The 25,575-nt window shown below is 36.5% G+C and overlaps 1 protein-coding gene across 1 annotated transcript in view; it reads left to right on the plus strand.

Moving 5' to 3' along the window:
- Positions 1-2,297: 2,297 nt before the first annotated feature.
- Positions 2,298-25,575, plus strand: part of LOC140138815 (uncharacterized) — a 42,891-nt gene continuing 19,613 nt past the window's right edge. The window contains exons 1-4 of the mRNA XM_072160587.1: positions 2,298-2,479; positions 13,659-13,885; positions 15,455-15,556; positions 21,330-21,470. Of these exons, the coding sequence (XP_072016688.1) occupies positions 13,751-13,885; positions 15,455-15,556; positions 21,330-21,470 (378 nt within the window). The 5' untranslated portion in view covers positions 2,298-2,479; positions 13,659-13,750. The remainder of the gene's footprint in view (positions 2,480-13,658; positions 13,886-15,454; positions 15,557-21,329; positions 21,471-25,575) is intronic.

Genomic DNA, 25,575 nt, shown 5'->3' on the forward strand with positions numbered 1-25,575 from the left:
CATTTGCAATAAAAATGCTTCTTCTCAAATATATGCAACATTTGATGCTCTTGAAATACCCAGGATTTATAGTTTTAAGTTTAATGACATTCATCTATAAATAAGGTAGCTCCAATGTTGCATTTTGATGTGGTACCATTAGTGCTGATCCGGCTTGAAATGTGAAAAGAACAAAAATGGGCCATTTTGTTGATAGTTGGGGCATGTCCCCTTGCCCCCCCCCACCGAGATGACACCCATATGTGGTAGCCTTGTACATAATCACTTGAAACTGATGGGTACCAATCATTTTGATACAGCCTGTATAATAGTAATCTGGGCTTCTTTGGTATGCAATGTTTGCAAAGGTATAATATGTACCTGTTCAAGTACAAGGGACAGTAGACTACCAAACAAAATTCATGGTAAATTTATTCAAAATTTGATATTACAAGATACTGTAGTTAGAAATAATAGTTAACTTATATATTGTGTAGAGAAAGTACTACCCATGTGCAAAATTAATGTATAATAAAATCCATTATAGTAAAATAATAGTCGGCTGTAATTTTGTTTTAATGTGATCAGATCATTAACATGATTAATCCATGAGTGAAATTACACCATTAATGGTGGTGGTGGGTATGCAGGGACAGGCGATTTGTGCGGAAAAAAATAGCAAATTGCGCGGAATTTTGCGGAACTTTTTTTTTCAGTGCAAATCATGTATCCCTGCCCATAGGAAAAAAATCGCCAATTGCGCGGAAAAAATCGCCTGTCTCTGGGTATGAGCGTAGGGTCAATGTCAACTCAGGGGCAAAATAATAATTTGAGCATTAACATTTTACCAGAGATGCATACCTGCCAACTGTTCCTATTTAATAGGGACTGTCCCTATTTTTACAGAAACAAATAGCATAAAAGAGAGCAATTTTACCATGTGTCCCTATTTTTGCAAAAATATGACTACAGTAAGGTATAGGAAATTCAGGAATGTCCCTTTTTTCAGATTTTTTTTCTCCCATTGTCCCTATTTGTGAGGTTTTAGGGTTGGCAGGTATGGAGATGTAATGATGTATAGTAAATATAAAAGGGGCAGCCTTCAGTGATCGGCTTTTTTTCAGAACCACCAAACCTTTTAAATTAGCATAGGCGAGGTTTGTTTGTTCTCTGTTGACAAGGGGCAGTCTTTAGTGAACGTCTCTTTTCAGAGCCACTAAACCTTTTACATCAGCAGATAGGCGAGATCGCACCAGGCTGTGTTCGACCATTGTTGGACGTAGCCCTCTTAATGCTTCCACTGTTCTCTGTCTCTTGCATTTCTTGTCTATCACACCACCTCGGGCCTCCTCTTCTGTCTTCCTCTTGATCTTTCCCTGTTATCTGCTTGTTCTCTGTTGACAAGAGACAGTCTTCACTTCAGTGAACGGCTCTTTTCAGAGCCACCAGTAGGTATTAAGGGGTGGCCTACATGTCTCATTCATAGGTACTTTGTCTTGAAGAAGTCAGAGCTACTCCTGATGAAAGCTTGATAGTTTTAAACTTGTCCAAGGCCTCGAGGCGAACCCGCTAAAAACTAAAAATTTCAGATTTGAAAATTAAAAAATTAAATAAATAGGGACTGATCCCAGAAAGAAAGTGACAAGCGAGGCAAACATGAAACGCATAATGTAATATTTCTAAACGGCTCGGCAAAAATTGCTCCCCCCTCGACCTGCCAAAAATCTCCCCCCCCTTTGGCTTTGCACATGCCAAATTTTTGGGATCACAATTTGCAAACCTTAAATGCCGGGCTTAAATGGTCCAGCAGATGTTTCTATGCTGTTTTCCTAAGCCTTTTTAGAGCTTTAAAAGGCGCCCCATGTCTCCCCACCATGCATGAGTGCCAAAAAATGTCTCCCCTCCCCAAATTTTACCCTCACAGGTCTATCCCGGACTGAGACGATTTTAGGTATATTCGTCTCAGATCCCGGAGGTCTATAAATGGTGGTGAAGAAAGTTCGTTCACCTGACTCCCCCGCGAACCTCGAAAAGTTTGTTCACCTCCGTTCACCTCAAAAGTTTGTCGACCTGTACAAGACGACGTCATTCGCAATCGACGGCTCTTTGTGTCAAAGGTTGATGTGTTTCTACCTTACATTTTATATTTTCCTTAAATTAAATTTTATCGAGGCCACAAAACTCTTATTTTCTGAACAACCTTTCCAAGATAGTCTCCAATTTATATATACAGATGCATATTATGTCTCAAGAATATGTAAATTTATATGTTTGACTAGCTTTATTTTATTAGAAATAAAGATCTAGCAACACTGTGGTGAAAAAATTAGGAAAACATCATTTTATCATAATCAGCTGTAGCAGAAACTCGTGAGTAGCGCAGACAAAATGAACACATTTCGTCATAACCACAAACGGAATTCCCAGGATTATCTACATTAGGAAAACGAAATGTTTATCCGTGCACAGAGATTCTTGTGATGATAAACCTCTAGCTTAGGTAAGATCTTTGTTCTTTTTCTTACTCGTACTCTGCGTCGCTCATGTCAATATTTTCAATAACAATCTCAACACACGTACACACACAACACGTACGGTACATGTTCAACAACCTGTATCTAGTTTGTCAACAAAGAAGCACTTCATGACTTTGATCATGTTGGTGTAAAACACGACAAAGGTAAGTCCAAAAGCTGAATGCCTGTATAGGTCGAACAACTGAATACATGCACAACGTGTGGACCAATATTATATTTTAATGTAAACATTTTACTTTTTAGGCCTATAACAAAATGTATAATATTTTCGTACAATTGTACAACTATCGTTTCTACCCTATGACCTAGTATAAAAGTTAAACCTGTTATGCAATAGATATTACAGGAAGCTTTAATTGGCACGCTTTCCTGCAATTTGTCTGTCGCTTACGAAAGTTATTTGGAATTCAGGGCACGTCACACGGAGTGTGATGTGACCTCGCTGAGCATAGAATGCCTGCACCAAATGTAAATGGTCCTGGTTCATGTGGGTTCAACTTACTAATTTGACTTTTTCACTTTTGGGTATAAAAATAGCCCGGGGGGAGGCACTATAAAAGTTGTAAGCATCCGTGTGGATTGACTTTCAAAAATGACCCTAAGCTAGGATGTCGAAAACTTGTCAAACTAACACTGACTAAGGCTACCGTAATGAAAGTTGATATTCCCAGTTACCCGACTCCGGTCAGAAACAATTGCTGATCAAATATTTCATTTTTCAAGTTTTTAAGAAAAAAAGGATAGTTTTAATGTCATCTTTCACCCTGGCCGGCAAATTGTATCGTAAAACGCTGATAGTTTTTGCAAACGCTGGGTTAAATTATGTGGTAAAATGGCGATATCGTACGGCGCATTTACTGGAGACTAGCAATTGGCACATCTAATTTTCTCCTACCACTGAAAATGGATAGACCGAACACGAAGAGAGGCAGCCAAGTTCGTGGGAACCCGCGTATGAAAAAATATGAAAGCATTTCTACTGCATTGTATAGCATGCTATATATATGGACAACATCAAAATAAATCAAATTAATAAAGTTTAAAGTCAAATTATTCTTGTTTTTCTTGCAAATATATGTAATTTAATCAAATAAACTTGTAATAAAATATTGCAAAAAAGCAAACTAAAACAGTACCAACTGACCAGCAGGGAAACTTTGAATGGATCTTAAAAAGATTCAAGTAGTGTACATAAGCAAGGAAAATAAATGTTAAAAACTGTTTAATATGTACAACAACATCCAAAATTTAGGGTTAAAAAGACAAAACAACCGACGTTTCGGGAGCATAAAATATTGGTCATTACTATACTTTATTAATTTATTTGGGCCTCAAAACATAGCATTCCGTAATTAACTTTGCACCGATAATGGAAGTTTGAAAATAATGAATAATGAAACAGTCACCTACATGTACCCAGTCATGAAAAACTATGTAACGGGAAACTGGGAATCAACTTTCATTAGCCAAAACAAGGATTTTACTCAAAAATAGATACTTCACCTACTCTGCAGCCAAATGCAAAGGAATATCAACCAACAGCCCTCGAATTAACCCTAACCCAACTAGGACTCACTAAAGCTCACTATTAATAGGGGGGTCACACATTTGCTCATTAGGTGTCTGCATACGACCCATAAATGAACAATGGCATGTTTTGAGCATAAAAAATATCAAATTGTTTTCTTCATACAGACCTAAACATTTTGAAATATTTATTTAGTATATGTGTAGTTACAAAAAAATATTTTTAGGTCTATTGACCTTTTGAATTTTACACGGCGGCTCTGTGAAAGCACCCGATTATTTATCAGCAAAGACCAGTGTCTGGATCCGCAGAAGAAATTAAGAAATTGCCTTTAGAAAGTGAGTTTTTTCGACCGTGCCAACGATGTAGTGAATTTTAAAGTTACTTTTTCTGAACCATGAGAAATGTATCTTTATTTTGGCACAACTTGTTTTTTTCTACGATAAATTTGAAAATTTGATGTTTTTTTGCCCGAAACGTGTGTATTTTCCCATAGGAAACGCCGTCCAAGGGTGAAATTTTGATATGATGACTGTAGATGATGAGTTACCCTACTGTGTGCCACATGTGCAATCAAATTGAGACTCCTTTTTCCTGAATCTCCACAAAAATATCTTTCTTTTAGCGTAAACAAGAAATTTCTAGGATGTTGGGTTCAAAAATGGCAATATATTGAAACATTTGTTTTTTGGCCATTTTCCTGTGTATTTTCCCATATAGAAATTGTTGACCTTACTTGTGAAGTTTTCATATTTTTCCATTTCTGGAGTGTAGTTATCAACATATTATGACCAACTTGTTGTTTTTATCTACTGCAGTGGTCCAACTTGAAGTCCTAGAGTTGTTTTACCTTGAATATGGATGTACAAAGTTGATATTTTTATTCCGAGGGTGTCCGTAACTTGCTGTTTCATACTGTAGCACTTTTTACATTGAGCGGCAATTTCCTTGATTTTCTAGATTTTTCCCACTTTGGAGGCAATTTCTCACAATATTTTGATGCACATGAAGCTTTTGTTGTTGTTTTTGTGTTTCAACCCAAGGGTTAGAGTTGGCTTAGTGTAAATGCAGCCATTCACAATTCATATTTTTAATCTGAGATTGTCGTAAACCTGCAATTTTATTCTGCAAGGGGTTAAAATGAGAGTGCGACGATCCTTGATTTTGGTGTTTTAGTCCATATTTGGAGTAATCTTTTTCAAAAACTGAAGCAAATGATGTACCTCTTGACATATCTATGTTGAAAGACTCAGTTATACAGCAACTTAAAGTGAAAATCAGACATAGGAAGCATATAATTTTGATTTTTTTTTTTTTTTATACATTCCATATTGTCGAAAACATGCGTTTTATCCAAATCATGCTGAAAAACAGCAATTTTTCGAAATTTTAAATTGGCGTAACTCAAAAACGCTTTATCCAATTTGAACCATTTAAATTGCTATCTTCATCTTTTTGCAAGATGCTTCTGAAAAACTTAATGCCAAACATTTATATTGTAGATAAAATAATGATGTGACCCCCCTACTATTAAAACCACTCTGCGTGCATGCATTCCACGGGACTTGATGACGCAATCCCAGGACGCAATCAGACCAAGTCATATACACCCAGGGAATCGTTGGCCGGGCCAACGTCACCTGTGTAGCTACATGCTGGGGATCTTCTGCGAGGGGCCGAGGTTCGAATCCCGGGGGTGCCAAGTGACTTTCTCCTTCATCTTCTCTCCTTTTTCGTTCCTTCTTTCCCTTCCGAACCACGGGTAGGGTTAGGGTTAAGCTATATGCATGTTTTTCCTATGCCTCCTTAAGCTATATGCATGTTTTTCCTATGCCTCCTTAACCCTAACCCAACTAGGACTCACTAAAGCTCACTATTAAAACCACTCTGCGTGCATGGATTCCACAGGACTTGATGACGCAATCAGACCAAGTCATATACCCAAAGAATCATTGACCGGGCCAACGTCACCTGTGTAGCTACATGATGGGGATCTTCTGCGTGGCATGCGAGGGGTCCGAGGGGGTGCCAAGTGACTTTCTCCTTCATCTTCTCTCCTTTTTCGTTCCTTCTTTCCCTTCCGAACCACGGGTAGGGTTAGGGTTGGAAGGGGCACAGCAACTTTTTTAGGGCAAGTTGATAATTGCCTTGGATTTTCACTGAAAAGGCAAGGCAGCACAGCAGTTTGTAATATTTCAAGAGGGCATCATGGCAACTGTTGAAAATTTGAGAAGGGCACCAAGGCAATTTCTCAAAAGTGAAGAAAACACACACAAACATAGATAGATGATTTTATAATGAAGGGGCAGGGCTGGGGCTGAGGGGCACTGACGGCAACTTCATTAGAGGGTGCGACAAGTGACTGCCTTGGGTAAAGGACATATTTTGAGGGCATTACAGCAGTGGGGATGGGCACCCACGGCAAAATGCCATGGGTGCCGTGGGTTAATTTGAGGGCTGTCAACCAAATCAATACCCTACCACATTTGGCCATCGTCAAAGCTACCCTAGTTTTAGCCCTGCTGCACCGACGGCGCGAAACTCGATGATAGATTAAGATTACATTGAATGATGTATGGATTAACTCAGTGCAATAAATAAATTAATTAATTCAGCAAATTAAATTTAGAAATGAATGAGAGAGATTCAAAACAACATTGTAGTAATTTAATTAATAATGCCACTAAAAAATTAAACTTCAGTGACAAAAAAGAAGGAAAACAGGCATCAGAACAAAAGAAACCCAGTTACTAGTACATGTATATACGAAAAAATTGAAACATTTTCAAATTGAGTGCAAAATGCAAGGTGCTTTATATCAGTTTATCTTTGACTATCTTCACTCCAATTTACTGTCACCTTCAGCGATCTTAATACTCTTGTGTTAAATTTAAATTTCATGAACACTAAGTTCATAATGAATGGCCAAAAAAGGTTGGCTCCAAATTTTATCAAACTCCTCAATTACACCACTGGAGGTATGCATGTAGCGTGTGCAGCCCTGGATCTCGTGCGTCTGAGAGGCAAAATTTTGCTGATAACGCAAATATTTAATAGCATGCGCAAACAAAATAGGTACAAAACATGTGACAGGTACATGATGATCACATGATTTGTCTTGAACATCATATTGTCTTGTCATCCTTAGGCTATTCCAATTGAAATCCATACACCCCCTATGGAATGCATGACCTTAATCTTCCACATGGGGAGTATGAATTTCAAATGGGGTTATACCTGAATGAGGGACTCCATTTGAAATTCACCCTCCCTGTGTGGGAGATTAAGGTCATGTCTTACATAAGGGGTGTATGGATTTCAACTGGAATAGCCCATTTATCATGTTATGTACAAAGGCATTGATGATGATGGTTGTAACATACGGGAAGCTTCTTCTCTCACACAATTCAAAAAGCTGTTGAAAACTCACTTGTACAATTTTTAGTAATTTTCATTTTGTCTTTACATTGACTTTTCTTGTTTTCCACTGGCTGGTTATTGTTTGTTGTTGGTATTGTAGTTTTGTGCGTTTAGATCAATTTTTTGCATAAGCGCCTTAAATCACCTTTATGTATGTATGTATGTATGTAAACTACTTGAGACAAAGTTTATAGGCCCTAATGTTTACACAATGTGCACAATAATTGTTATCTGTACATTTACAAATTATACAAGTCTCAACAGATTTGAACATTCTGTCTGATATCCCTCTACCAGCCTAATATGAAGGGGATGCTGAAAATGTATCTTTTTTCAACCAAAAATTGCTTTAATACAGTACACTCCATTTGAAAAGTGACTTACATCACATGTAAACTGATTACAAGATGAAGACTTGTATTTAGGCTTGAGGCTTGAGACTCAATTTATTACACAATAGGCATCAGCATTTTAACCATTTTCCAAATTTACAATAATTACAACACCATCTAGGCCATATTGATTCTCTTACCACTAGATTTCTAGCTTTCACACAGGAGGGAGAACACACCCATCCCACATTCTCCCTCAGCTCCGCTAAATGGCACAATCAATTCCATGCCCCCCTCCTTGAGAAATTACTACCTCCGTCACTGGTCTTATTCAAGCCCAATTGTGTTTATACTATTAGGGCCACTATTTGTCTAGATGGTTTCATCGTCTAGTTTCATCATGTACAAGATGTGGATAGCACTACATACGTACATTGTGGATAGATCTGGCAACACTGTCACACACCCTAGTGATGACAGTTTGTTCACCTCTCCAGCACTTCGCTGGGTCAACAAACTTTTGGAATTCACTTAAGTCTAGGATATCAGGTGTATAATTTATGAGGATCTGTGATGGGGAGTCATAGAATGGGGAGTCTTGATGGGAGTTATATTTAGTTTTTAGTGAGTGTATTTAGTAAGAATTACCAGAGTGTTAGGTAGTGTGAGGTACCCGGAATGTACTACAGGGTGCATTTGTTTTCACCTACAAAAAAAATAAAACGTCCACTCAAGAACCACACATTGTGAACCGTGGGACTTCCGTGGAAGTCCACGGTCGTAAGACAGCGACAGATGGTGCTATACAGCATACCTTTGCATATGGGGTAGGGTCCTCTATCGTAGGTTGGGGTCATCCGAGGTCACCCAGGGGTCATCTGAGGTCAAATTACTAAAAACTGTCGTATGGGCAAGAAACTTGGTGGGTACAACTCACATTTAGAGCCAAATTTTTGGAAGGTCATTTCAGGGTCAACAGGGGTCATCTGAGGTCAAATTAGTAAAAACTGTCGGATAGGCATGAAACTTGCTGGGTACAGTCACCATCAGCCAAGTAATCGTGCCCAGCCAAAAACCGCCAAATTCATTTACCTCTACCAAAAGTAATCGCAAAAGCAGGGGGTCGCGAAAGCAGGCGAGACTCATGGTTCGAGAACCGCCTTGTTTAACAGGCTTGTAGCTACATGTAGCACAAGTTTTTAGGTGCTGGCTAATTTGACTATCTAATTGGAGCGATGGCTGAAGGGAGAATCTTTTTAGAAAACCTGAGGGATCGGGGCCGGGAATAGGCTACAGGTTGCTTTTTTTTTAAATTGTATTTTGTAGCGGCCGTTCAGCATCAGTGCCGGTTACCCCCGACCGGCGGAGCTACAACCCTGGTTTTTAAAGAGTGTGTCTACCCAAAGTGACTTATTTTTACTTTATAACTCAACTATGTAGTAACTCCCATTTTAATTACTCACTCACTTGGATCTACACATTTGATGAGCCACTACACAAGACACAGGTAAAGACAGGCATGCAAGCAAATAATCTCCTCCACAGACCATGCTAATATTATAACAGAATTATTTCCAATGTGAACGGCAATATATGTGATTGCAGACAACCTGTGCACAAGACTAGCAATCATTAGGATTCACCTTTATTTATAAAGCCCTACATCATGTAGTCTTAACAACAGACCTGTAAGTGCTGGAGATAAAAGTCCCATCTCAACAGTTTTACTTGTGTGCTTTGGCTGCCCATATACATACATGTACATGGGGAGTAGACTATCAGCACTTCAATGTTCCAGGCTGATGTGCTACTGCTGATACATTCACCGGTCTATCAGCAATGTTGGCTATACATGTATCTTTGATGGATCATGGATGACAATTTCATCGTCTTATTTTAAGGAGATGGCATGGCGCATGGTTTTGAAATGGAAGTGCTTTAAGAATGATCACATCAATTTATCTTGATGTTACATCCAATTTCAAGTCATTCCACACATCACCATCCATTTGTTGGTTTTATCAGAGAACAGGTTAACTTGTGTCCTTTCTTGTTGATCTAATTCAATTGATGAGGCAAGATTTGTTGACAGTGTTTATGTTCCTATGTGCGTTAAAGGTAAGTTAGTAATGTGTCTTCACCCACTTAAAGACTTGATGCTTCAGGGTTGTTTGATTTAAATCACGCCGATTTAAATCACTTGATTTTTTTTTAAATCGTTAAATCAACTTAATTTTCATTTTTTGACCATTTTTGATAAATTCATGTAAGTTAATTTCTTTATTAAATTGACTGTTTCTACACCTTTTGGATACAATTAAGGGCTTATATTGAAATACCCTACCACGTTTTCACACAGAAAGAAGGCAGGATTCCCCTCGCTAAGCCTCAGGAAAGCTCGGTCATAAAACGGATGGATTATATGCATCAGTGATACACCCTGCCCAGGATTTTAACAAAAGAAGGCTAGCACAAGAAAGCTGCAGGATGGCACACATCTGCCTGTGTAAGGGAATTTCAATATGAGCCCTAAAATACCTCTATGATGTCACTTTATCTATTACCAAAATTCATCTTCAAGGTGTTGAATTCAACAGGTTTTCCCCCAAAATTTTACCAAATATTTTCTTTGAAATTTTCACGTGTAAAAACATGTTTTGATTTTTTATAAATACCTGGTAGGATTGTGCATATGACTAGCATTCCACTGGTATTCTTTTGACTATTTCATAGGGTATAGCTCTTCTTGGAATGAAAAAATCAAAAAAATTGATTTAAATTTAAAAAAAATCAACAACCCTGCTTCTAATATTAATAAAAAGCTGCCTTTCTAGGCCAAAATTAAATTCAGTGCAATGAGCAGCATGACTCAGTGGTTAAACTGTTTGACTCTGGTCCTTGGTTCGATCCACGGTGGGGGTAAAATTCATCCGCTATCTATGCATTTGAGTTGTGGGGCAGATACTGTGGATGACAAAGATCTCACAGTCAGTTCCGATGAGGGTATAAACTTCTGGCTGTTTGTACTCCCTGTGCCGTTGTCCCTGGGCTTCAAATACTTGAAGCCTGTTACCACCGACATGCCATTTCAATTGTTACTGTTCGGATTGGTTTATTCATTGATGCAAATTGCAAGGTCAGAAAATAGAAGGCTTCATTTAAAAATAAAATATTCATGATTGGTATTGATTTATATGTGTCTACTTGCTTTTTCAATATGGAGTTATCTCAGGTTTTCATGTACATGTATGCATACCGTTTGAAGAAAGAGAGACTCATGGTATTTGATCGTCATATGTTACCTTTTTTGTGTGTGTGCGATTGATTTTGCAAGGAAAATGAAAAATAAAATACAAAATGTTTATCTGGTTGAAAAAGACAACAGAAAAAAATCCAAGTTATTTGTTTTAAAATTCAATTATTATGGTGTCTGGAGAAACATATTGAAATGGAGCAGGGGGGTCTCAACTTTAGTTTGGGACTTAGAAAAACTACCTGACTTTAAACCTAATTTGTCAAAAAACAGACCTGAAATTATACCAAGGTTTGGAAACTTTTTGCAAAAAATATTTGAAAAAAGTCAAAAAACACACTCTCTTACAACCAAAGTTTCATGAAATATCTGGAGCCCATCAATGAACCAAAATGGCTTAAAATGCTCCCCAAGTTGAAAGGAAATGGCTGAAAATGCACCCCTGATAAGCTGCCACACAGTATAATAGTTTCATCCATATGGCTTCATTAATCATTTGGTTAGTCCCCCAATGCACTCAAACAAATTGCACATTTGTAATGAACATGCAACTTATGCATGGGTCATGAACTTGAATTTGCCCAAGAGTTCACAGTATGGGATGGATAAATGTAGATTAGGAGAACATTGAACCACAGATGTGATTGAAGCCTTTGTCAGAAATGAACACTTTGTGGTTGGCAACTCCAGACTGAGACTTTGTGGTTGGCAGCTCCAGACTGAGACCCAGGTTGCCAAAAGATTTCAGCCCGAATCGCGGGTCAAATAATCGGAAAAGTCGCCCAATTTTTCTCTTTACCATTGGTTTCTATGGGGCATGAAGCTATCGGAAGTCGCGGGAGCCAATGTTGAAAAGTCACCCAAATATTTTCTTAACCATTGGTTTCTATGTGACAGGAAATTGTCAAAAGTCGCGGGAAAAATCTTCAAAAGTCGCCCAATTGGGCTACCAAATTTGGCAACCCTAACTGAGACAATGTTGCCAACCAATCCGTATTCCCAAGGGCAAGGGGTGTAGGTTTGGAGGACTTGATGGGGACAACCAGGGGGCCCAATTGAATAATATTACTTGGCTATTGTGAGCCAACCAATTTTCCGTCACAAAAACAAGCCCAATTGTGTGGTTTCTGTATCATTTTGGCAATACTGATCAACAATGACTTTTTGTGTGTGAAAGAAAATACTTGGAAGTCAGTTTGCCAACTCTTGACTTGGTGTCAACATGTTCTTCATGAAGCTCTCTGAATGTTGTTTTGTGAGTATGTGTGTAGTGTGGGGTGTATCCATGGGTATTACATGTATAATGCATGTTTTTGATCAGCTTGTAATCGGCGGGACTCATAATATCGTGGATTGATATACTATAGAATAGCGTACAAACAGCTTGGCACACCACCTACGTGAACTGCGCTTAACATATTGCTTGACTAACGCACGCTTTTCTGAATTTACACATTTAGTGTAAGTTGGGACTTTATTCGCCAACGAAGTGTTACATGCAGCGTTCGAAATTTTGGTTGTCCGGTTGCCCGGGACAACTAAAAAAGTCGCCGGACAACCAAAAATACTGATTCAGTTGTCCGCCGGACAACCATAAATCTAGCCAAAAGTCACATTTGTAGGCCTACAGACAACCAAAAACTTAGACGGACAACCAGAAATTGTAATCTTGTTATTTTTCCTAAATTCGAACACTGGTTACATGTATCACTATGTCAACTGGATCACACTTTTGAGTTCTGAGTCAGGAGTGTAAAAATAGTGATGAACTTTCAGTGACATTTTGATGAATTTATATTTTCATGCTGTGCTTTGGTTTCAGCGAGACCCAGAAATAGCATTACCAGTATTATACAGTATTGAATAAATTCCACATAGAGGCATAATCTCAAACTTTATTGTACAATATAATTCTAGCATTGGTTATATGTCGTTTTAGATACATGATATTTTTGTTGAAAACAACTTTTATTATGACAAAACACATGAACTTGAAAACAGGTGTGCTGTACCGTACAAATAAACCGATAAAACATGGCGTAATCAAAGGAAATGAGTCAGATATGGGAAATAATGTTATCTTCTGAATGTAATAATTAACAACACTTTATTTTTATCTTGGTTTGATATCGGCAGAGTGTACAAAATGGACTGCATGTTGAATTTGTCATAAAAGTACTCATAATTTATTAAATTGCTACATGACTGTATAAAGCAGGGGATTTTAATACAAAAACACCATGTTTTATACAATTTGTAGAACACCGTAAAAACAAACACGATGATTTTCAGAATTTATCAATTGAAATCTTACATTCTTTAATTGACTTACATCAAAATGTATATACAATGTACATTGTTGGGCAGGAAAACCCTCCTATTGTGTTTTAGGCCCCCGAACATGTTTAAAACAAAACCTCCAATGTAACGTATAGGATGTTTTGCTTTAAACATGTTCAGGGGCCAAAAAGGAGCTTTTTCCTGCCCAACGATGTTATCGTTGATGGCATAGCAATTAATAACACATCAATCTTCACACTCCTCTGATTTTATCGCTCATTCAAGAAATGTCTTGCTCATAATTTAATCTTTTTTATTTCTAATTTCAGATTTATCCGATAAAATATTCCTTAATCTTCCTCACCAGCGAACTCCATAACAACCAGAAACCCATCATCCAACATATACTTCGGGTTCCCTCATGTGGGAGAAAAACATGTGGAATCTAACGTTAACAGGAATCATGAAGATGTTCCATTCATCCAACTCAAATTTATTCTGCCCGGCCAACTGTTCCGGGCATGGGGACTGTCACAATGGGACCTGTATCTGTGAGGTAAGACATTGCTTTATATTCCCCCCTATTTTTTTTTTTTTCTTTGCACCCCAGTATGGCCCTGCTCAGCAAAAAAAAAAAAAATACAGAAAATCACTATTTTTGGTGAAATTGGCTGTATTTTGGGCAAAAATCACCCTATTTTGTGTCAAAATTGCCTTATTTTTGTGCAAAAATCAGGCAAAGTTGGCCAGTGTCCCCCCCCCCCCCCATTTAACTTTGCTCCAGAAAAAATTCCAGATGTTGCCACTAACCCCCCCTCCCCCCTACAACTGTCACCTGTATTCGCTGCCATAAAAACAATTTCTGCCAAACAAAATAGTTATTTTATTTACAAAAGGTCAATAGGGTTACACAAATTGTGCTTTTTTTTTATAGAACTCAGCAGTCTCAAAAAATGTTTATTTTATTTACAAAATATCAGTAGGGTTTGTGCTTTTTAGAAGGCTAGACCCACACAATTTAAACAAGTAGGTCTAGCCTCTAGAGGACTGTTGACGTACATTGTGGTGTTTTTAGCTGCTGAAATTTCAGTGTTATCTCATTCATCAGGGAAATAGTCTTGTGTGTTAAAGATTGAATGACATGTAGAAGAACATTGGGCTATTCTGGTTGAAATCCATATACCCCCAATGGAAGACATAACCTTAATTTCCCACACAGGGGGTGTAGATTTCAAATGGAGTCACCCAATTAGGTAACCCCCGAAATCACACTCCCGGGTGGAAGATTAAGGTCATGTCTTCCATAGGGGATGTGGATTTCAACTGGAACAGGCAATTTCTACATGTAGGTGGGTTAGGTAGTGCATATTTGTTGTTTTGTCACGACTGGGAAAAGGGAAACAAAAGAAGAAGAAACATACACTATAGAAAGTTTGAATTGAGATGAGTGAATGGAACAGTATCTGTACAAAATTTTCTGAAAAAAATGTTGGAAATTACAAGGGCATGTATGAATGCATTCATCTCTAAGAAAAATGAATCAATCCCAGGGTGGTGCAATAACTTATGACTTTCATTTGACTTTTCATTTAAAAGTTGCTATCTTCTGTAGACAGCAACTTATTGTTGCCCCTATTTCTTGAAAAGAAAAAGTTTACAGAGTATGATTAAAAATGTTTCACAAAATGGCGAGAATGGAACTTTCATTTTAAAGTTGCTATCTTCTGTAGACAGCAAATATAATACATTAGGCTATAAACCCATTCAAAAGAGAATGCAAATATGATGATGATACGATGTTGACCTTTATAAAAATGTATACAGGACTACAGGTTTGGTTGTTTTCTTGGAAAATTTGGACAGAAAATGTAAAACAAAATGAAAAAAATTGAAATATGACTTTTTAATTGAGCATAACGCTCACGATTTTATTAACATGCGCAGGAGCTTTTATTTATTATAGCCTTATATGTATTCGTATCCTGTGAATCCAATTATTTTGATACGTGCCTCAATGTGAGGTTCAAAACACAACATGTAAAAATCTGATCACCAGTTAATTAAACTGAGGAAATATGTAGCTGCAAATAACATTGTAATATTATACATATTTTTTGTGTTACAGGTGCAATACAAAGGCGGGGAGTGCTCAGATTACAACAATGCTTACTTCATAGCATTTGGTATCATCTTTTATTTACTCAGTATAATATGTACAGTGCAATTGGTGAGTATTTGTCATCAAGGCCTAAAAAAATTGTTTGATCATCTAAAATTATTTGTAAAAAGGTTCGTAATTAACCGGTAAATTATAAACGGCGGTTAAATAACGTTAATTAACCAGTAAGATTGGTTAATTATGGTTGGAAAATATATAAATCCGAGCTTGGAATTCACTATGACACCATACTGAAGAACATTGCACAAGCATAACATGAGCAGATGAAGTGTTCTTGTCCACCTTTACTTTTAAAACAGTCCATTTGAAAATTAAAAAATTAAAAAATTATTTTCATATAAACTTATTATGTCAATTCAACCTGTTTAAAAAAAATTACACTCATTGAGTTGACACAGATGCACAATGGCACTGTAAGTCTGTGACTCGCATACATTTTTAATTTTATTAACTTTTTATTTACTGATTGAAACAATCCTGGGTAAAAATGGTATAATCTGCTCACTCTGCTGTGGATTTTTGGGCACTTGTACAACGGTAGTGTGTGTGTGGGGGGGGCGTACTGCCTGGTTGAAGATATATGGGGATGTGCCACGGTTTTGGGATACCTTTTCAGCAATTTTGGTATATCTATGGGTAAAGACGGAAAATGTGCGATGCGCAAAAAGCGCCGGAATTTGCACATTTTGGGTCATCAATTTGTAAGTGCTCTTTAGCAATTTCATATTTCATTGAATTTACAACTGTATGACAAAACAGATGAAAATAGTAACTTTTTGCACAAAATTTTTCAAAGAAACTCCCCCCCAGATTTTCTTGCAATTTCATATTTCATTGAATTTACAACTGTATGACAAAACAGATGAAAATAGTAACTTTTTGCACAAAATTTTTTAAAGAAACTCCCCCAGATTTGTACTACATGTGCGCGCATAGACCATGATATAGTCTGCATGGTCTATGAATATAATGTGCTGCATGACACTCTAGGACTAGAGAACAAGAAGATATTTACTATTTTAATATTTCCAGTGAACATTGAAGTGATATTTAAATGTTAAAACTTAAAAAAGTGTCAGAAACTCAGAATAATTCAAAATTCATAATTAACCTATTTTACCACCGGTTAAATATGATGCGGTTAATTAACCGGTTAATTAACCGGTAAGATTGAGGTTAATTAACCGACTAAGAACACTGGCTCACCAATCACACGGTCATCTCAAAACAAGATTCTACCCGCAAAGTGTTTGTTGCGTGTGCGTACGCCTGTCAAATGAGTGTGTTAAATCGCGCACGCTTTGCAAAATCCTTCTGGCACATTGCTAGAAAAGGGCGAGAATTAAAAATGGGAGATTTTGCGCATGCGTTTGCAGGGAGAACCTCATTTTGGTAGCAAGATGGCGGATCCGTGCAGAGGGCGAATAGGGCATGTTAGCTGTAGGGCATGGTAGCGCAGCGGTATCGGGCTCTGCTGAGTTCAAGCCCCGGCAGTGCCATCATGTTGTGCACTTGCGCAAGGCGCTTTTCCTCACTTGCCTCTCTCTACCCAGGGATGAAATGGGGAGCTGTTATGAATATTGTCCATTGAGTGATGCCCAAAGGTATGAGCGAGCCTTGGGTACTCTATTGCAGCTGACATGTTCTCAGCGCTAGCGGAATAAATGTAGAATACTTTGATACATGTGAAAGGCTATAAATGCCAATATATTTTTTTATCTGCCCTGCTATATTATCAAAACAAAACTGCATTTTTACATGGATATAGACAGTATGGTACAGTAACTCCTACCAAACATTTACTAATTCTAATTATATCTTGTAAAATGTCAGTTTTAACTGAATATTTGGATTATAAATTTGATTGCAATGGTAAGAATCATTTTAAAAATTCAAGACAGTTGAAAAGGCAAATCATAATAAATGTAAAAAAACATTCAAGTGGCACTAACTAGGAAATTTATTCTTAAGATTTTATCAAGAACAAGAAAGTAAATTGGGTAATTATTCTGTTACACTCATCAAGGCTTCCTTAAAAATGAATAATCTAAGTTGACAATATTTCATGCACAGAAAGATTGGGAAAAACATGAGAAAAATATTTTAGCTAATTTCCATTAATTAAAACTAATTACATACATGTACATTGTTACATGTTCTGTGTATCCAGCACAGCTCAGTATGTCAGTAATTAATACTGTACTGTCAGCTGTTTTGTCGGTGGCAATTAAGTAATAATTACCGTAACCACTCGGGTATAAGCCCACTCCCCTAGATGGCAGATTTTACTTCAAAAATGGGGGTGGGCTTATAACCGAGGAGGGGCTAGTACTTGAATTTAGAAATAAGAAAAAATCATCCCCATTTGTATAATGCCCAATGTACCAGTAATTTCTATCATCTATGTCAATTTCTTTAAATTCTAAGTGTGGAATGTTGATTATCAACTGATTTTTTTTTATGTGAGAGAAAAGCATTGATTTGATTTGATTTGATTTAAGAACTTGGCCAAAATTTAGTACTGGGCTTATAGCCGAGTGCACCCATGTTCCCATAATGTCTTGAAAAATAGGGGGTGGGCTTATACCTGAAGGTGGGCTTATACCCGGGTGGTTATGGTAATGGCAATTAGTGATCTTGTAAGCCAGCGTCACATCACATGTGGACAAAAATGGTGGCAAATTACAGCACATCCTGACTGATTGAATTCTTTATTTGTACTGGTTTTATATGGGTACTTAAGGGATCTGGAATGAGCGTTTTGAGCGTTTCGACAGTATTTTTGTGGGACATGAGAGCACATCAGACATATCGAATTGCATTCTGAATACTGAAGAATGTCTTTCTGATATCAAATAATTTTCATTTTTTGAAATTCACGATATAATACAAATTTTATGACAAATTATTAAAATTTGATATTTTTCACATTTTGATATATAACAGTCCTCAAGTAAATTTTTAAATCTAATGACATTCTTAAAGTGTATGTAGCTGGGAGGAAAAGCCGACGATCAATTGAAAATTTTGACCTTTCATATTGAAGATATGGATTTTTTTCCCCAAAAGACCTAATTTTGTTTGGTGTTTTGGGGGAAAAAAATCCATATTTTCAATACGAAAGGTCAAAATTTGCAATTGATCGTCGGCTTTTCATCCCACCTACATACACTTTAAGTATAAATCAACAGATTTATAAAGTTTACTTCGAGTAGTGTTAAATATCAAAAATATCAATTTTTAATCATTTGCCATAAAGTGTGTATTACATTGCTAATTTCAAAAAATCAAAATTATTTGATATCAGAAGGACATTCTTCGTATTCAGAATGCAATTCGATATGTCTGATGTGCTCTAATGTCCCACAAAAATACTGTCCAAACGTTCATACCCCACCCCTTAACCCCGGGAGGATCTCAACTGGTTGGGTTGGGATGTGTGGCAGGGACACTGAAAAACTACACAACTTTTAAACCAAATTTGATGAAAAACACTAGACCCGAAATTATACCAATGTTTGGAAAATTTTCGCAAAATTTGCTAAAAAATAATGACAAAATTTGCACTTTTGTAAAAATACCCTTTCTTAAACCAAATTTTCATGAAATTGAAGGCCATCTATAAATCAAAATGGCTGCAGATGCACCCTGAGTCAAACTGGACAAACAATTTTAGACTGTCATGTTAGGTAAACTACTACTTCATAGACATGATATTTAAACGGTTGCTCAGTGTGGAGACACTTATGTCCTGATGGGACCAGTCTAAAAAAAAGCTTATTTAGCATGCTCGGCTATATGGAAAGAGAAATGAGACAGATTTGAACACAAAGATCTAGGAAATAGAACGCCACTTCCAACAATCAAGTGAACAATTTCACTGTCAGTCTTTGGACCAAGAGATGTTGAATACAGGGACAAATAATATTTGTGGAATATTCCATAGTCCCAGATTATACATTGCACCAATATGAGAGAATATTATTGTGTCATATTGCTGTTATCCATTCACAAAAAACAACAGTTTCAATTTCATGTGTGCATTAAATTGAAATATGATACCATTATACTAACTTAGGGATTGCACATTTTTTGAGAGCAAAATGCACGCACCAGTTTTTGAAAGCACTTTTTCCCAAAATGCATGATTTTTCTCTCCGAAAAGAAAATTTGTACTTTTTTCTTCTATATTTTGGGTAAAAAATTTTTGCGACAGTCTATTTTTTATCCTTTTTAACATAAATTATGTTGCAGATCATTATGGATTTTTTTATTTTAGTGAAAACTACAGGTTTTTGGAAAATGAGTACCGTATTCGTCCGAGTATAGTCCCATGCTCGAGTATAATCCCACCCCCCATTTTTCGAAAAATTTCAAAAATTGTAAAAAAAAAAGAGTGTCCCTGGACCTAGACCTAGATGCTAGGATCATTCATGGTTGACCTAAAAAAAAAAAAAAAAAAAAAAAACAATTCAAGATATTTTGTATTTTTAATATGAAAATTGATAATTTGTATTCATGTCATACTCTATTAATGATTTCAAAATGCATTGAATTTGAATGCATTTTGAAATCATTAATAGAGTATGACATGAAAACAAAGTATCAATTTTCATATTAAAAATATCTTGAATTTTTTTTTTTTTTTTTTTTTTTAGGTCAACCATGAATGATCCTAACATCTAGGTCTAGGTCCAGGGACACCCCAAAACCGAAAAAAAAACTTTAAAAAAAAAAAAAAAATTTTTTTTTGAAATTGAGTATAATCCCACCCCCAATTGTGAAAAATTTTCACATAAAAAACGGGTGGGACTATACTCGGACCAATACGGTACTTGAAAAATGGTTATTTGCGATTATACCCAAAATGGGCAAATTTTGGTGTGTTTTGCGCATCACGCATTCTCCCTGTCCTTACATTATACGCACATTATTCTTGAAAAGTAAGTTTAACCGGAAACCATTTACATGTATAGATTCTATCTTAAAAAGCAATTCACCATTGATTTTCTTTAATACAAGGAAGTAATTAATAGTGTGATACTTGATTCTTTCAAAACCACTGTTATTGCGACCATCTGTTGAATTCAGTTTTTATCTGTTTATTTGGTCCTTTGTTTGTGTGTTTGTATACATTTGTTTTACATATTTTTTGTAGGCATCACTCTAACTAGCCTCTGACACACTCATGGGTTATGCTTATGCTGCTGGCTTTGGACAAATGTTACAAATAAATAAATATTATTACATTGCTAAAGTGAAAGTATTATTGAGGTTTAATGTTTAGTACAAAAAATATAGACTGCATAAAAATCACAAAGACCTTAACAAAATATATACCATTTATCTAGTTCCATCAAAAGGAAATTAACATGGAGTAAACAAAATGTGACACGATCTGGTCCATAGGGGCCAAAGGCGGCAAATTTGAAACTGAGATAAAGGTAAAAATATGGAGTAAAAAACAATAAAATACATAAGAAAATAGACATCAAAAAACTTCAAAACTATAGAACCAAGTATGCTAGACCTTCGGTGTTTTCAGTAAATGATAGCATATTGTATGTATAATGTAATAATTACAGTAACTCAATTTTCAAAAATGCCTCCTTTGGGCCCCATGGACATGATCGTGTCACAAATGAAAATTAAGACAGTTATCCTCTCTCACATTTGAAAAAAACATAAATATTCACTACAAAGTATCCCAGAAACAATAGCAAGGTTTATAAACCTATTAAATTCAACATTTAAAGACATTTTGATAATATAATATATTGTTACCCTTTGCCTTTTCTTTCCTTTCCCATCTCTTCCACAGGTGTTATGTATTCGCTCAGAATTCCAGAAGGCAAAGAACCCATCATGGGCCAAGGTGATGCGGAGAGTGACAACTCAGAAATTGATCTATGTGTTCATCATTCTGGCTGCGCTAAGTCGAGGCCTCTATTTCTCACTGCAAGTAAGTTGTCAATATTTAGTCAATCAAAATTAAATTTTATTCACTCATGATCCAAATGAATTCAGATATACCTCAACAACCTTTGTAAATTAATGAATTCAATTTAATTTGTAGACATACAACCACATTTTAGATTCAAAATAACTATTTTATGTCATTTGATAGGAGGCCGGGTTGGTGTATTGGTCGTAGCACTTGCCTCTCCCCAGGTGAATTCGGTTCCCAGCAGGGCCTTAAGTGAGCATGCATGGTTGCCGAACCATGACCATCCTTGCTGGTTTTCCGCGGGTACTCTTGCATTTGAAAGTTGGACTTCTTCCCATATTACTGTCCCGTCCTGTCTTGTCAGGTTCACCTTGTTGTGTTATATCAGAAAAGATATGTCTTCCCTGGTTATACATTTGCATTTTCAATTGTGCTTCAATTTCAAAATGAATTCTTATATTAAGTATACCTGGACCAGGAGGTAAAATGATATCCCGGCCCCAAAGATGGCTCATGATCCTACAGTTTGTAGTGTAAAATGCATGCACACCAGGAGCCAAAACTTGGCAACTATGGGGTAAAAAAGCCCAGCTCCTGTTTAATTTTTAAGCCTTGTTCAAAACAACACCTTCAGAGAGGCCTGTCGGTATATTACAGTGTCAAGATACGATCACATTGAGGGGACATATTTTAAGCAAATCTCTGTTTGCTGTTTAAAATTCACCATAACATTTTCCATAATTATCATTATGTCATCCTACTCATTGAACATTCTTTGTCTCACAATTTAGGTCAAATAAGCCCTTTATACATTCTTCCCAGTACTAGTATTTCTCAATTGACATGTATGTGAGCCATAAAGCATGTGCTGTATTTTATCATAAGAAAACAATTCACAGTACTTTTTATCGTCCTACTCAATTGATCTGTACTTTGTCTCATAATTTCGGTCAAATATGCAGTACATCCGTCCCAGTATTTCTCAATCTGCATGTATATGAGCCATAAAGTATGTGAGCTTTATTTATCTCAAGACAACACAGTACTTGACATCAGTGCAACACGGATGTTAGGCAGATGTGTAATAACATAGAAAAGTCAGCCATGTTCTAAATGTCAATGAGCACTGAGTGGGTGAAAATGGGCTATTCCATTTCAAATCCACACTACCCCTGTGGAAGATTTTGGCAATATCTTCCAGGGGGGGTATGACTTTCAAATGGAATGAACACATTTGCAGCTCCATTTTAAGATTCAGGTTGAATCTCTCTCTCAGAGGGTGTATGAAATTCAAATGGAGCTGCCTAATGTTTTCATTATAATCCCGGGGGGCCACTCATGTATAAAAGTTGTAAGCATCCGTGTAAATTGACTTTCAAAAATGACCCTAAGCTAGGATGTCGAAAATTTGTCAAACTAACCCTAAACAAGGATTTTACTCAAATAAAAACACCCTAAGCGAGAAAATTGTTTATAATTTACCCCTAAACAAGGACAGACAATATAAAAACACCCTAAGTGAGAAATTGGTTTGAAATTTGCCCCTATGTTCATTGCGTGTGTCGGTAGAGTGTCTTTCAGTGACAGTGATGATATCGGTAAGCATAAAATTGGCGCTGTTGAAGTCGGCTCCGATTTTTTTTTAAATCTGGTTAGTAAAATTGCTCAGAAACCACTCTTTTGTGCTGAATAACTTGATAAATATGTCACCACTAATGTCCGTTAATTCAGTAATTAAAAAAAAAATACCCTAAGCGAGGATCGTCCTTCTTTTAGTAAAATGAGTGTTTTGAGACCCTTATCACGGATCCGCGCGGATCCTCGTTTTGCTTTTCAAAACCACCCTACATCCGCGTTTTCTTTCACACAGATGCTTACAACTTTCATATCGAGTGATCCCCCTGGGATTATAATACATTTAAATTCATACTCCCCCTGTGGAAGATATTTTGCAATAGCGCAATTTCCACTGCATAAAAACGAAAGGTTGTATGTTCACATCATTAAGGCAAAAAATAACAGGGTTTGAACCAGGGTGTACTTTGTAAACAGTACACCCTGGTTTAGGCCCAGTGAGGCCCACTTGTTTTTCAAGTTGTATGTCACTCACATACAAAAAAAAGCATGTGAAAGGGGTCTCTTTTCATGGCTCCACACAATACACAAGTATCTTGTTAAGGGTATCAAAAATAGCAAAAGTGGGAAAATGAAGGTAAAATTCTGTGTGAATGTACTTGAAAACTGGTTAGTCCTGGGTGAATGTCCGTATCAAACACTACTCTCTTTTCCTCCTGCATTGGTAATGTAATTATGATCATAGTGATAACAGGCAATAGCTTCCTTGATATGGTTATCCCATGCAATCAACTGGGCAATCAACATCCTTCATCTCTGCAGCGGATATCCAATGAGCGATATACTTTCTGTTGTAGGGTTGCATAACTGCAGTTATATTTCAGCAGTCAAGTAGTCGGCACAGATCAATTTTATAATCACAGATCCGGCTACGATGTATGATATGACTATTTGGGGATCAGCAGTCAAGTAGTCGGCACAGATCAATTTTACAATCACAGATCCGGCTACAATGTATGATATGACTATTTGGGGATCAAAATCTAAAGGAAATAAACTCAGGGTGACTGTCTTCCTAGGCCGTATTAAAATGAATGTTTTGGTTCTCCTCCAGAGGATTTTCATGAAGTAGGGAGTTTTTTTGGTTTCTTTTCATCAATGTAAAATTAGCATTGTTTAGTTTTCGGTCTTTTCCAACAGTGCTTGAAGAAAGGAGGAGGCCCCTTTTCATTCCTTTTTTTTCAAATGTGAGATCCCCTGAGGGATAAAACCCCATAATGTACCACAAAAAGAAAAAGATTTGGAAGTGATCCTTGTTCGGCAATAAACTTTTTTTTTTTTTATATAAAGTTCTTCTAAAGCATTCCATTCTTGGAAAATTTTTAAAAAAAATTAAAAAAATCCCAGAACAAATTCCAGAAATTGAGGCATCAGGATACAAGATACAATCACAGATCCGGCTACAATGTATGATATGACTATTTGGGGATCAAAATCCAAATGAAATAAACTCTGGGTGACTGTCTTCCATTAAAATGAATGTTTTGGTTCTCCTCCAGAGGATTTTCATGAATTGATGAAGGAGGAAGTTTTTTTGTTTGTTTGTTATTTTCATCAATGTAAAATAAGCATTGTTTAGTTTTCCGTCTTTTCCAACAGTGTTCAAATGTGAGATTCTGAGGGGTAAACCCCATAGAGTACCACAAAAAGGAAAAGACTTGATCCTTGTTCTCTATAAACTTATTTAGGCCAAGTAAAAATAAAAATATGTTTCTCGTCCGGGTTTTTCGAAATTAGGAGGATGAGCGCTTTTTATTTTCTATTTTTATTGGAAAACGACACTAAATACCTGTATTTGGCACCATATTTTGGGTATTCGACATACAGATTGATATCTGAGAAAAAGGAGGAGGCCCTTTTTATTTTATTGTTTTGAGAGATAGGCCCCTCTAGTGCCCGGCTCTAGTGATCACAAAACTCAAGATTCTGAAATGATGTATTATGCATTTACAAAGCTGTAAAATAAGTTTCAACTTCTGAAACATCTTTTTCAACAAGTTATAACTGAAAGTTTACAAAATAAAAAGAAATTTGAAAAATCTTCAAAAAAGGAGGAGGGCGCGGACGAGAAACATGTATTTTTTTTTACCCGGCCTTATGTGTATAAAAATTTCCTGAAGCATTCCAAAGTCTAAAATTTCTTGGTATATCTAAAACAATGTGAGAATGAATTAAATGTGACTTGGACATAAACAGCATTAGATAGAAGTGTAAATTTAGCCACATTTTATGTAGCCGCAGTCTTTTGCCCCTTGCTCTGTCTCTGGATAATATACTGTAAAGAACAGAGCCTGAAAGTAGTGCTATATTTTGTGTAAATATTTAAAAGTCAGGACTATGACTATACATGTACACGGCATGTAGTGGACTTTGTCATAGCTCTCCTGTCTATCATAAACATTTTAAAAGGTAAACATAGTCTTGAATCAAAAATGTTTTGGCAATTTCACAATTATTTATTTCTTGCATTAATATGGTAATATAT

Source organism: Amphiura filiformis, chromosome 18 (assembly GCF_039555335.1).
Source record: "Amphiura filiformis chromosome 18, Afil_fr2py, whole genome shotgun sequence".
Classification (NCBI taxonomy): domain Eukaryota; kingdom Metazoa; phylum Echinodermata; class Ophiuroidea; order Amphilepidida; family Amphiuridae; genus Amphiura; species Amphiura filiformis.